Source organism: Dunckerocampus dactyliophorus, chromosome 12 (assembly GCF_027744805.1).
Source record: "Dunckerocampus dactyliophorus isolate RoL2022-P2 chromosome 12, RoL_Ddac_1.1, whole genome shotgun sequence".
In the NCBI taxonomy this organism is placed as follows: Eukaryota; Metazoa; Chordata; class Actinopteri; order Syngnathiformes; family Syngnathidae; genus Dunckerocampus; species Dunckerocampus dactyliophorus.
In genome coordinates, this window is record NC_072830.1 from 13416049 (window position 1) to 13431131 (window position 15083).

The 15083-nt window shown below is 36.8% G+C and overlaps 1 protein-coding gene across 5 annotated transcripts in view; it reads right to left on the reverse strand.

Moving 5' to 3' along the window:
- Positions 1 to 20: 20 nt before the first annotated feature.
- schip1 (schwannomin interacting protein 1) overlaps positions 21 to 15083 on the reverse strand; it is a 369798-nt gene continuing 354735 nt past the window's right edge. Inside the window, exons 12-15 of one of the 5 annotated variants that reach the window (XM_054793942.1) lie at positions 13690 to 13887; positions 7893 to 8016; positions 6410 to 6503; positions 21 to 5091 (exon numbers count right to left, since the gene is read on the reverse strand). In XM_054793942.1, the coding sequence (XP_054649917.1) occupies positions 5040 to 5091; positions 6410 to 6503; positions 7893 to 8016; positions 13690 to 13887 (468 nt within the window). In that variant the 3' untranslated portion in view covers positions 21 to 5039. The remainder of the gene's footprint in view (positions 5092 to 6409; positions 6504 to 7892; positions 8017 to 13689; positions 13888 to 15083) is intronic. The other 4 variants (XM_054793943.1, XM_054793944.1, XM_054793945.1 and 1 more) reach the window with 4 other exon arrangements.

Here is a 15083-nt window from a genome sequence, read left to right on the forward strand (position 1 = left end):
GTGTGTTTGTCTGTCTTCTCCTTCTTACCTGATGGATTTATATACTGTATCTCCTATACAGTGCAGGGGGTGTTCCCTCCTCTTCTCGACCGCCAAGGAAAACTCTAATGCAGTTTCCTTTTCAGCGGGCGTAGAAGGAAGTCTCATAGTTTGTGACAGGCAGAGAGTAGTAAAGGTTGGTTGCGATGAGGTGTACGGTTTTGCACACAATCAAGGCAGAGGCGTTTTGTGGGCGTCTTGTGTGTGGTTTATCCTCAGGTGGGCGTCCAAGAGTCTCACCGTGCTTGTACACAAGTGTGCTGCATTTCCCCCTCCCGCTTTTCCTTGTCAGGGGTTGCCACAAACGACAGTCGGACACATGGTTTGTATTGTTATCGAATATACGTACAGTACATACAGTACATTAGACAATTCACTGGTTGCTGTTTTGTTTAAGGCCAGAATGTCTGTGCACGTGCCTGCTTATGTAAAAAATCTATACATAAACACGCATACATAGTACATGCATGTATTCATGCATGTTTTGCTTTGTCTTGAATTTGTATGTAGTCATTTATTTACATAGATGGCTGTTTTGGCACATGGTTGTGTATAAAGAGGTATTTGCAAATCCATAAAAACATATACAGTATAATGTATATCCCTCACCACATCACCCTGTCACGTTTTTTGTCATAAATCAGGCTGTTTTGTGGTTGAACACGGCCCATTATTAGTCAAAAATATGCATATTGAAGCAAATGTATTCAAATTGTGAATGTAGTACTCTACATTGGCCACTAGGTGTCAGTAATTGTTTAGTGAGAGAAGCCCCAGATTTGCTGGCGACAAAAACAACAGGCTTTTTATTGCTGGTTTATAATCACAGTAACATAATTATCATAATAATGACAACACAGGCTACTGGTGTGGCCGTAATCCAGCTAAAACTCAACTCTGAATCCCCGATGTCACTTCCTGTCCATACGCCCGGAAGACATTTATTGCAACAAACACGGGCATGAGTCTTGTTTATGTCTTAAATGTCTTATTTTCTCTGATTCTATCTACTATATTGGCTAATACGAATGTTAAGGGGACTATTTCATGTGGAGAAAAAACGCTTTTAGATGATCTAAACAAGTTTGCTATGCCATAGCTATGAAAGTTTTCCATTTATAAAGACGGAATCCTGTTTTGTGGTTAAAAAAATATGCATATTTAAGCAAATTGTACACATTTTTGCCCAAATTAAGCATTTTCTGGCTAAATGAACTAAAATACAAATACAGAATAAGCCATTAAGACCACAGACCACTGTTCAACTTGTGAATGTAGTTGTCTACATTGGTCACTAGGTGTCAGTAATTGTTCAGTGAGCACCAGACTTGAAAAACAGCTGAAACTCCACCCGATATCACTTCAGGGGTATTCTGCGAAAGTGGCTTCGAAAGTGGGTATTGCGCCCAAGATGCAACTCAACAAAACCTAAACTCCCCAAACAGAATTGAACGGCACTTTGACCGTGGTGATCAACTTACTTTGCCAAGTTCAGTTTTATGCTTTTGTGCTAAGTACGCGTTCACATGAAAGGGGGGCATTTAACGTCATTATCCTACTTCTACTGAAAGTCAAGCGATACCAGCCAGTGGATTTTATACAAGATGAGCAAGTAATTATTATGGAGCGTTATGAGGAGTTCCCAAAAGGTTATGACTGCTAAAAGCAAAAGTGTCGCCGCTAATAGAGCGAATGCTCAAGTTAACAGTGATTATTATGCTAACTGTACCCTACTAGCTTCTTCATTTATCAGTGCTCAATATTGCACAACTTTGACATTTTACCATTTATCCATTTAAAAAAAAAAATAAATTGGATTGCAACTTATATATATATTTAATATTTTTACTTATATATATATTTTCAAATGCTTCTGACCACTAGATGGCAGTGTTTTTGTGTGACGTGTTTTGTGGAGACCTTTTTCATTCTCTTCTTGTACAATATTTTCCTTATATAAAATTATAATAAAACAAGTGTTTTATTGCACTTGATTGATGCCTCAGAGTGCTTATTCCTCCAGCAAATATTGTAATACAGTAGACGCCCCTACAACGTAAATAATCCGTTCCGAGAACCTTTATGATATAGGGTTTTTATGTTATACGAGCGCGTAAAATACATGTAAATAGCCTAATCCGTTTCAAGAGCTTCCCAAACTCACCCCTTTGGTCCTTCAAAATATTCAAAGTCCACCAAATATGGTGGGAAAATATAAGAAAACGTTAGCATAAACATAGTAGAGTAACATTCCAATATAAAATAAGGTAATAAATAAGATTACTGTAAATGGATAAAACTGAAAGGCGTCACCAAGTGTACAGTACTCTGTTAGTCTGAACTTGCACCGACTTTAAAAAAGAAAAAAACTTGCACCGACTTTAAATTTGCCACAAGTGAAACCCCTTTTTTATGTTTTCATGAAAGAACTGAAGCTGTACTTCAAATCAATATCCTCTGCTAATAACAAGAAAGCTATCAAGACTATAAAGCTGTGCTCCCACTTCAATATCCTTAATTCAATTTAATTTGCATTGCTCATGTCCCCTGGTGTAACTTACTTTAATTATTATTATTATTATTATCTTTATTTATTATTTATTTATTTATTTATCACTTTTCTGTTATGTTTGTATTTCTTTAATCTGGATTTCTGTGTGATTTATTTGATGTGTTTTTGTTATCCGACTGTTATTTTTCAATGCTCATGGTTTGATGCACTGTTAGTGTAATTTGTAAGGCATAAATAAAGTTGACTGAAAAAAAAAGACGCTTTACGTTATATGGAATTTCTTACGTAATACGATGCAAAAACTTTACATAAATTCTTTACGTTCAGTGGAATTTACGTAAAAGGAGGTTTACGTTATGCGAGGTACTACTGTATTTGACTAACGAGGTGGGCGCCGCACGGTGGTCTAGTGGTTATGTGGGCATGTTGGCCACACAGTCACAGTCTGGAGATCGGGAAGACCTCGATTCTACCTTGGGCATTTCTGTGTGGAGTTTGCATGTGCGTGGGTTTCCTCCCACATTCCAAAAACATGCATGTTAGGTTAATTGGAGACTCTAAATTGTCCATAGGTATGAATGTGAGTGTGAATGGTTGTTTGTCTATATGTGCCCTGCGATTGGCTGGCGACCAGTCCAGGGTGTACCCCGCCTGTCGCTCGAAGTCAACTGGGATAGGCTCCAGCATACCCCCGCGACCCTAATGAGGAGAAGCGGCATAGAAAATGGATGGATGGACTAACGGGCTGAGCACTCACGCAAGGACTGCTGTGACATACATCTGCTAACATTGGCCTCATTAGTAATATTTCATATTGCTAATTGCTAATATTTCAATATTGCTCACCTCAAAACTTGAGCATATCTATTTATAGCCAATTTTAAGCTGAAGGCCTGGACATAATGGGTTTAGCCCGTTACCATGGTGATACAGCTGCTTTAAAAGAGAGCTACCTTTGCTGAACAGGCAAGTCTGGCTTTCCACTCAACACAGCTCGCTAACACACTAAACTCGCTTTGCAGAATACCCCCTTCCGGTCCGCCATCGATTCTCCTCCCCGACAAGGTAAACTGTCTTAAATGGCTGATTTTCTCAGATTCTACCGCCTGTATTGGGTAATACGAATATATAGGTGAATTTATGGGTGTTATTTAATGTCTAGATGGCTCTAATGACGTTAAAAACACATTTAGAAGATCATAAACAGGTTTTCTATGCCCTTACTCTGAAAATATATACTGTATATTAAGGAATCCTACTACACAGTCGAGTATGGAACCAATCAACCGCACTAAACGAAGGGTTGTTGTATGGTGTAATGTAAAGTGAAATGTCATCATCGGAGGCTTTCAAACGAATGTGGACTTTTCCTGCCATCCTCCACTCTCTGGTTTTGATCGTCCCTTTAATAGAAGAATGATGCGCTTGTTGTTGTGTGCGAGAGGGAGAGAGAGGATGCTGTGAAACTTGAGCGGTGAAGGAGTGAGTAAGTCCACAGGAGTTTCCTGGCCTTCAAGCAGTGAAACTTAGCATCAGTGTGTATAGAAACAGCAGCGGAAAGCATCGTGGTGAGCGCATTATGCGCTACATGTGCATTGTGAAAGAGGAAGCTGGCCTGAAGGCCCGCCAAAGTCAACATGGCACACGTCGGTATATGAAACAAAGTTTATTCTTTATTTTACATATCTGTACATAAAACATTTTTCTCCCCTCAAATAAAGTTTCTGGGTACAGTAGGATGAAAACCATATTAACACACCGATTCCTCGTCTTTTTCTTCTTCTTCAAATGTGGACACAAAATCAAGATGAAGAGCAATTGGAGTGAATGTATTTTTTTTTTTTTTTTTTTTTTACCAAAAGCTACGACTCCACTACAAGGCAGGCATGTTTCCTTTACACTCTTTTAGCACCTTCAAATAAACATTTCTCAGTTGAAAACTACCATTTGTGCAGAATATGAAATACTTTACAGTCCAACTTAAAATGCTCTGAAGATAATTAGCCATCATCTTTTTAATACAGTGTTGTTTCTTTTTCTTTTTTATTCTTAAGACTGACTTTCTACTAAAGTTTTCACTATAACTTTACTTTTTTTTCCCCCCCACATTGAATTTTTTTATTTTTTTTGCATTTGACAGTAATAATTTAGTGGCGAATGTAGAAAGTTGTAAAGTAAAAAGAGAGCAAAGCAAGGCCGATCACTGCACAGGAAGCTGGGACAGAATCCATGACAATACAGCATCTGGTTCCTCTCCTCCTCAGGAAGTACAGGGAACGCTCCGCCCGTCCTTGGGATGCAAGCGCGTGAGAGTTGGAGGTTGTGGGCGGGAGAAGGAGAGCAGGAGGGCGTAAAACAGAGCCGGGAGACAAGCGAGCAGATGTGGATGGCGATGAAGGTGTGATGGTTTGGTGAAGGGCTTTATTTGGTTCAGGCGGCAGGGAAGGGAAGATGAGCTGGAGCGAGCAGCGGGGACATGGCGACCTTCTTATTTGGATAGGGTCCTCTCAGCCAAATGTTTCTGCTGGCTCTCGGCATGCCTGAAAGGAGACACGTGGCAACATAACGCAATGTGATTGGTTTTTAACCATTTGGTTTCAAATTGGGGTTAGAGTTGAAGTTGGGGTGGGTTTCAAACTGGGATGACTGGGATGATGCTTTTTTCCCCCATTTTTGCTGTTGTTTTTTAATTTTCAAAATATTTGAACTTTCTTCTTCAATAACCTTTGTAATTTTTGTCTTGTAATATTGTGACTTTAATGTTGTAACTTTTTCCCCAACCTACTTTCCAAACTTACAACTTTATGTTTCTTTCATTATTATTTTTCGTATTATTTTTCGTACAAGTTTATGCTCGTAAAATTGTTTCATTTTTTCTTTTTTCTTGTTAGAATATGACTTTTTTTCCTCTTAATATTCTGACATTATTCTCGCTTTTTTTCTCAATTGAAAATAAAAAAATATTTTCCAACTATTGAAACGTTTTTTCTCATAATTATCACTTTATGCCCACAATGTTTTTACTTTATTCTTATTTTTCGTTGTTTTGTTCGTTTCTCATAATATTACAAGTTTATTCTCGTAAAATTGTGACTTTTTTTCTCGTTAGAATATGATATTATATTTTTACAAATTACAGCAGTCTTTTTCTATTTTTGTGGCTATTTTTTTTTTCTTTCCAACTATTTCAATTTTATTTTGTAAATTTTCTTCTCATAATTATGACTTTATTCCAGTAATATATTGATTTAATCCTTGTAACATTATAACTTTTCCCGCAACTAAATTTTCCAAAAATTACAACTTTGTTTGTTGTTTTGTTTGTTTCTCACAATATTACGACTTAAAGACAAAAGTAATTTTTTTTAAATAATTCAACTTTGATACTAAAATGTCATTATTTTTCCTCATAATATTACGACCTTATTCTCATAAAATATCTATATTTTTCTGTTAATATCTGGACTTTATCCTTTTATTCTTCTTCTTTCAATTACAATACATTTTTGCTGTTGTTGTTTTGTTTTTTTTTTTAGTTTTGGACACCTCTAAAAATGTAAGGTTAGCCTTAGATTTTCAAATTAATTAATAATTGAGGATTTACAGTTTGGGTTTGAAGCAAGGGTTAGGGTTTCAGTTAGTGTTTGAAGTAAGGATTTAGGGATCAGGTTTAGTGTTTGGGTGTACAATTGGGTTCAAAAATTTGGTTAACCCTCATGTGAACCCTAACCCCAACTTCAGACCTCAACCCTAATTTGAAGACCCAACACCAAACCCTAATCCCAACCTAACCCTAACCCCAACACAATCCCCAACAAAAAGTGACATCATGAAGGTCAGAGGTCATGATCTCCTGACCTGGTGAGGTCCTCGATGTCGACCAGCATGGCGTCTTGCTCCATGTGGAGCTCATCTCGGACCACCAGCAGCTGTACCAACTCCTCATTCAGACCTGCATGGCACACATAGAGGGTGAGAAGAAATCGGCATACGAATTCTTTATTTCAAAACTGGAACATTTATTCCATACACCTTTATTACAGGAAAGGCCCAATATGTGGTATCCATACAGGATTTACATATTTGGTACACATATTCAGTATGAGGCTGAAGAACTAATAAATAACAAGTGCACTTGTCCCTCATCACATCACGGCTTCACTCTGTCACGGTTTTTCAAAAATATATGAATAGATTCTACTGTTTTGGTTGAATACAACCCATTATTAGTCAAAAATATGCATATTTAAGCAAATTCTATGTATTTTTTGTCTATATTAAGCATTTTCAGGCATAAAAACGGTTACATGAGCTAAAATACATATATAAGGCATTGAGGAGCTGCATTCAAATTGTGAATGTAGTATTCTACATTGGTCACTAGGTGTCAGTAAATGTTCGGTGAGACAAGCACCAGACTTGATCATCAAACAACAGGCTTTTATTGCAGGTTTACATGATCTCACAACAGGCACAATAATAATAATAATAATAATAATGATAAAACCCACGACAAGCTAAAACGCAACTCTGAACCCTCGACGCCACTTCCTGTCCTCCATACTGAACACGTTTACAGCAACACGTACGAGCACAAGGCTTATTTATGTCTTATTTTCTCTTATTATGGCTACTATATCGGGTAATAGGAGGGTAAAGTGACTATAAAGGCGTTACTTCCTGTCTAGAGCGCTCTAATTATTTTAATAAGCATATTTAGAAGGTGGTAAACAGGTTTGCTGTGGTCTAAGGACAGTCTAGAACCAATTAACCACGATGAAGAGGGATTCCTGTAGTCATCATTATTTTACAATAATTCATCCAGTAATTGTCTTTAGTGAAATTTTGGGTATCCACATATTTTAGTGATAATTTGTCAGATTGTACAGTGAAGGGTACAAGGCTGCACATTCAAATCAGATATGAAGTGATGTGATTTAAACAACAAGAAAATAAAAGAAAAAAGTTCCACTGCCCGCAAAGATGTCCACTGTGGTTCTTTCATGTGAAACCACATGTTGTCACGTATTGTTCCCTGAGGAACGCCAACAAACGGGTTTGCTTTGTTAGTAAAAAGTCATAGTTTTGGACTCGTGGGGACTTTTGCAGCTGCTTTGTCTTAAGTGATGTTTTGGATTATTCATTGCAGTGTCCAAAGGTCGGCCATGAGTATGGTTAGAGTCAATGCTCGGGCCAAAGATGGCGGCTACACATTTCACACACCGACTTTCACATCCACTGAGTTTTAACGCAAGTGAAAGTAAAGATGGATCGTACGTGTGTCTTTTACTGTACTGTGTGTGTGTGTGTGTGTGTGTGTGTGTGTGTGTGTTGAACTCACTCTCAATCTGGGAGTGCAGGTCATTGACTATCACCTGCAGCTGTCCCAGCGTCATGTCCCTCAGGTCGTTGGGCTTCAGGCTTCTTTTCATGAGACATTCACTGATGTGGGGCATGTGTGGAAGCTGAAATCAAAGAATAAAAATGCTAAGAACATCATCTGGTTTAGGATGAGGATGTACAGGTACGCTCTAGAAAGAAAACCTTTCATGTAAAAGCTTCTTGATATAAACAAATATCCAAACTAAGTAACATCTTCAATTGTAGACTCTAATGAATGAAGCTGAGCAGAAATGTCATTTAAACCTCAAGGTGTACATTCGGCTCATTTGATTTTTGTGATTCTTAAAAAGTGCACGGAATACATACTGTACTTACACTGCTTACCTTCGGGACCGATTGGGTCCCATTGACTCCAATTAAAACCACATTTTGGTCAAAAAAATCTCTAAAAATGTATATTATGATAATATAATATAATATAATTGATGTAAAGTTTTTGCTTCGTATTACAGAAGAAACTCCATATAACACAAAGCGTCAAGTCAGTGCAAGTCTTTTTTTTTTTTCAATCAACTTTATTAATGCCTCAAGTCGGTGCAAGTTCAGACTAACACTTGGTGACGCCTTCTGACGCATCACGCTCTCATTGGCTGATTATCGGGGCACCGCCTACGCTATACAGCACGTACTTGAGTTTGTGTGAGAGACAGGCTTGTCCCTTCAACCTCCTTCCTCTTCGTAGTCGCCCTGAATCTAACTTAAACAATTAAGTTAAGTTACAAATTAAAATTTTGCACACAGCATTATTGTGTAGTGCGTGTGTGTTTGTCTGTGAGACCAGCTGACTCTTAGACTCTTTGAGTCGCGTTTCGACTCAGGCTAGTCCTTCTCCTCCTTCCTGCCTCCACTTGCGCTCCTGATCAAGACATCTCGTGAACGGTAAGATTGTTTTTGTTTTTCAGTTTTATTCATTGACAGTAATCTTATTTATTACCTTATTTTATATTGGAATGTTACTCTACGATGTTTATGCTAACGTTTTCTTATGTTTTCCCACCATATTTGGTGGACTTTGAATATTTTGAAGGACCAAAGGGGTGAGTTTGGGAAGATCTTGGAACGGATTAGACTATTTACATGTATTTTACGCTTCGTATAACATAAAAACCCTACAACATAAAGGTTCTCGGAACGGATTATTTACGTTGGAGGGGCGTCTACTGTACAATATTTAAAATTGTTGACGTTGAACAGAAATTCATTTAATGCTGGAAAAAATGAGTAAAACCACTGCGGCTATTTAGGTGGCATGTTAAAATACATAAATAAAACATGAATACATATACTTAAAGTGTAGAGTAAAATGAATCATCAGATGCTTAATTGATAGGATATGCAAAATACATAACATATATCACGTATCAGAGGAGGATGACTTCACAGTGAAATGACAGGACGTGCATGTAAACCCCGTGACACGTTCGCGTGCCTAATCGAGCACTGAGGGCAGCAGTGCGCTTCCTGCAGTTTGCTGCTGCATAAGGCACAGATTAAAAAAAATACACTTGTGGCCAAGTAAATACTTAAGTGCACTCTTTTACTTTCACTTTGTCAGCGTGTCTCTGTGATAAAGGAAGAGGTTATGTTATACAATTAAAAAACAAAAACATCACTAAGACAGTGTGATGGGAAACCCTCACTCGAGCCGCCACAGGTGCTGACCCAACCTTTGAGTTTGTGTCTAAACATATTTACGTAATACTGTGCACTACGAGGCGGCTCGACAACAGTGAGTCAATATCATATTGAGGAACTGAAAGGACTCTCTTTTGTTCTGTCTGATTTACTCTACTGTACATTCAAATATGCAGTTCGTGAGTCACTGATTGTTTACCGTAGTGATTCACCCATTACTGGGAGGTGAACCCACACTGGCGCTATAGGAAGTCTACCCAGTGAACCACTACACCGGGGGTGTCCAAACTTAAAGAAAAAGCAGCCTGCATTTCAGCTTTGTGACAGCAGTGACAAAGCATATTAGGAATACCAACTTTTTCTCTTTAATTACACTTGAATGATTTTATTTTTCTTGTCGTGTTCATCTTGCCATAATGTTGTGACTTTATTCTTGTATTATCAAAAATTGCATTTTTATTTTCTGTTTTGTTTTGTTTCACATAATATGACAACTTTAGAAAATAGCATTGTTTTTCTTCAATATTTCAATTAATTGTAATTTAATTGATTTATTTATTATTTTTTATTTGAATAATTGTTGTTTTTTCCTTCATAATATTATAAATATAACGATGTTTTTCTTCAATATTTCAACTTTAACTATAATTCATTTTATTTGTAATTTCATTTCTTTATTATTTATTTGAATCATGTTTTTTCCTCATAATATTATCTAAATAAGGGCTTTTTATATACTTCAATTTGAAATTTAATTAATTTTATTTGTAATGTCATTTGTTTATTATTTAAAAATATATATATAATGAGAGAAGCACTCGGAGAGCACAGACCTTCGCCAAGCGCCGTAGTTCCCCCCCATTATTGCGATTCACACCAAAATAATAATCCTACATTTTTTAGATCAGACTTTCATATTTTGCAGAACCTGTTGGAAACTTGACCTGTATTTTTTTTTCCAAGTGCCCTGACCATTTTTTGTGGCATTATATGCACAAAAGTCGAAAATGGTCCTACCTCACAATGTTAAAGAATCCTTTAAAAAACATCCTGGATCCAGACGGCAATCCAGATCACCCCCAAAATGTAACCAGTTCTTCCATATCCCCATGTCCGACAATTCCTGAAAATTTAATCCAAATCCATTCTGAACTTTTCAAGTTATTTTGAGCACAAAAAAACAAACAGATAAATGAAACAGATAAAAACATGACCTCCGTCGAAAAAGTACAGGACGAGTTTCCAACAGGTTCTCCAAAATATCAAAGACTGATCCAAAAAAATGTAGGATTATTATTTTGGTGTGAATCACAATACGGGGGAGAGCTATGGCACTTGGCGAAGGTCTGCGCTCTCCGAGTGCTTCTCTCATAATATATTTTTTCCGAAGAAAATAACGTCTTTTTTCTTTTATACTTCAACTTTAATTAATTTTAATTGTAATTTAATGCCCGCGACCCTAATGAGGAAGAAGCGGTATAGAAAATGGATGGATGGATGGATGTAATTTAATGTGTTGAATTTTTTATTTTAAGAACTATGTTTTTTCCTACTAATATGAAAATAGAGTACATTTTATTTGTAATTCATTATTTATTTTTATTTTAAGAATTATGTTTTTTCTCATAATCTTAGGATTTTATTCTCGTAAAATGACAACTTCTTTGAGATAATATTATTATGTTATCCTCCTAATATTTAAACTTTATTCTTGCTGCTGGTTTTCTTTTTTTTTTAATTTTTGCAGTTTTCCCCCCCCCCTTTTCTTGTTTAATTGTATTTTTAGAATGCGGCATGGGCCAGTAATAAAGCATAATGTTATGAAAATAAAGTCAAAATATAAAAGTCATAATTACGAGAAGAAAATTTACAGGAAGATAGTTTAAATTATTTATATTAAACACACACACACAAAAAATTAAAAAGTGATACAGTATACGAGAATAAAGCTGTGATACATTACAGAAAAAGAGTTCCCTCATTATATACAGTATGTGCTACTATGCCAAAAAGTCCTAATTTCAAGTTGCAAAAAACTGTTAGAAGAAAAAAAGGTCATATTTTCATGAGAATACATTTGGAACATAACTAGAAAACAGTAATTTTACAAGAACAAAGTCGTGATTAATTACCGAAAAAAAGTTGTAACATCATGAAAATGAAGTCCCAATTTTAATTTTTTTGCTACTATGCAAAAAAAGTCATAATCTTACGAGAATAAAAGTCTAAATATTTGCAAGAATAAAGTCATAATTTAATGAGAATAGATTTGTAATATTACTACAAAACTTTAATTATGCAAGAATAAAGTCATGATTAATTACCAAAAAACAGTTAATATCATGAAAATAAAGTCCTAATTTTACAATACAATACATATGTGCTACTATGCAAAAAAGTCATAATTTTACAAGAATAAAAGTGTAAATAGTCTAGGAAAAAATAGTCTCTCGAGAAAGACAGAGGCTGGTTTTGTTTTCTATCATTTCTGTGTGGAAATTTTGACATTTGTTCAAATTATGACTTCTTCTTAACCTTGTTGGAGGTACCGAACCCCATCAATTTCATATGCCCACCCTTCTTTCTTTCTAGTGAAAAATAAAATATACTGTATATTTTTTTCAAATTCAAGACATAGGTTTATGTTTGTTTGTAGGTATGTTTGTTTACTGGCGCACAAAATGACAGAGACAGGACGCTGACTCCCATCACGGTTCGTGATACATGTGAATCCATGCTGTACATATTCGTCCCACCACTTCCTTTTTTTGCTCGACATACTGTAGTTAGTATGGATTAAAATATTAACAACGAAATCACACGACGTGCTACCACATCAGTCACACGTTGACTACTTGATGGTGCGTTTCATTTGTACTCGGAACTGGGAAGTCGGAGTGAGAGTGACGTGATCTCCGAGTTAAAAGCGTTCCAGTTGCCAAGTCAGAAAAACTTCACACTACATCAATATTTTTTATAAATTGTTTATTGATTATTTAGCGTTTACACACGAGGCAACCATCATTGATTGTTAACTCAGAGGTGGTGTGGATGCTCTGACTTACAAGTTGAACATTCCGACTTCGGGGGGGGGAGTTTCAGTCGGGTGCTCCCGCTAGGAACTCGGAAATTCTGTCTTCCAAGTACAAATGGAACGCACCATGAGCACGCTAAATTCTTCGCAGCACTGATTGGCCAAGGCAAGCAATGTAATGTGATTATCTGCAGCCAGTGATGGCTAAGCGGCGGCGTGTCATCACGAATTGACACGATGGGTCCGGTATGTCTTAACCTCCGTGGTGGAGGCTCCGCCGAACCCCTGGGACCGACTCACCGAACCCCTAGGGTTCGATCGAACCCAGGTTAAGAACCACTGTAATAGTCAGACTTTTTTCTTGAAAAGACACCAATTTAGTTCTGTACACTATATTATTGGAAATAAGACCTATTTACATTAAAAACTCATTCCAAGTCATTTGAACTATTTTTTGTCACTGGGTACTATAACTAGAATGGTCCTGGCTGCAAGGCCGAATGATGATAAACGGAATGAGCAGCGAACGATGCACATTCACCTAAGCACGACGTTGAAAACCGTCTTTTATAATGTTAGTCAAAGCGTGAAAAGGCCAGCTCACGCACGTTATACAGTGCAGTGTGATAGCTTTCTTTGTATTATTGAGGACGCCTTAGGCAGCTGTGGCCTTGATCATTTGGAATATTCTTTGTGTGTTTTTCCCAGGAAGTGACAGTGATGCTGTCTGACTGCTGAGCACGGCTACATTCCTCAACACACAGCCAATGCTTTCCTCTGCATGAATTATGGATGGAGCGGGCCGAGCCTCCCTGCACTTTTGTGAATAAGTAAAGGCTGCAAATCCATGTGGAAATGCAATGCGTGTACGTATTGAGCGTGTGTGTGTGTTTATGTATGCTCCTGGGGAGGCAGCCAGCCAGAAAAAAAAGGATGAAATAATGATGACTGGTATTGCCGTTTCCTTCCTCTAAATGTGGGCAGAGGAAGGGAGGGCCCCTGTGACATCATCACAACACGGTGAAAGCGGATGTCCATGACAAACATGACGTCGTCTTCTACTCACCAGATCAACCACCGGCGACTTTTTACGATTCTGTTTCTCCACCTCCACCTGCATCTTGGCCATGGGCTTAGCCATGGCCAACGCCAGCTTGGCCTCCGCCTGCAGCTTCTTCTGTCGACTCAGGAAGTCCATGTCCTCCAGGGACTCCGAGTCCTCCTCCGTGGTGTCCCTGTCCGAGTAGGACGAACTCTGCTTGGACTGCACGGCGACAGAGGCGGGGAGGCGTACAGACAGAAAGAAAGACGAGATGTGGCATTAAATGGATTGTGATCAACTGTAATAAAGAGTGAAGATTTTGCATAGGAGGAAATGGCCCAGCAGATGGTGCTGTTTTTATTCTTTCTGACATATACGTATTTCCTCATATACAGTAGTCTCCAGGGGGCTTTTTAACTCAACTGTGTCCATGGGGGCATTGTATGCATTTTTAGAATAGTAATAATACCCAAAATGTTATAATAGTCGAGTGGCAGCTGCTAAGACTCCACACTTTCATTCATCTGACAAACGTTCCTCGATGGGTGCTGCTGTTTTGGTTAGCGACAAAGTTTGAATGGCATACCCTTGCACTGTTTAAGGAAGGACACTTTTTTATAGGTCATACAGATCAGCGATTTAGCTTCCAAATAGTGTATAAATAAACATGTCTCATAATCCTTATCGCAGGGGTGTTCAAAGTGTGGCCTGGGGGCCATTTGCAGACAGCGGCTTTTTTTTTTTATTGGCCCACGGCACATTGTTAAAAATATAATGTAACAATAAAACTAACAAAAAAAAAATCTTCATTATTTTTACAAAAATAAAGTCAAAAATGAAGGGAAAAAAGTTGTAATCTACAAGAAGAAAGTTGAAATAGTTGGAAAATAAAAAATCAACAGCAAAAATGAAAAAAAAGTTGTCATTTTACAAGAATAAAGTCAAAATATTAAGAAAAAGAAAAGGTTTAATGTTATGAGAATAAAAAAGAACGTAATTTTAGTAGCATAAAGCTAAAATCGTATTTTTTTAAGTCATATTATTATTAGTCGTAATATTATAAAAAAAACAAAAACAAAACCACACACATAAAATTGTTATTTATGGGAAATGTTAGAATGTTACATAAATAAAGTCAAAATATTAATATTATAAATAAAGTAGTAATTTCAAATAGAAAATTTACAAGAATAAATATGATATAGTTGGAAAATAAAAAAAACAGCAAAAATGAAAAAAACTGCTGTAATTTTACAGAATAATGTCAAAATATTAAGAGTAAAAAGTCATATTTTAGCGATAAAAAAGTCACAATTTTACAAGAATAAACTTGTAATATTATGAGGGAAAACAACGTCATTTTAGTAGCATAGAGTTGACATATTACTGTAAATAAAAAATGCATTCTAAAAAGTCGT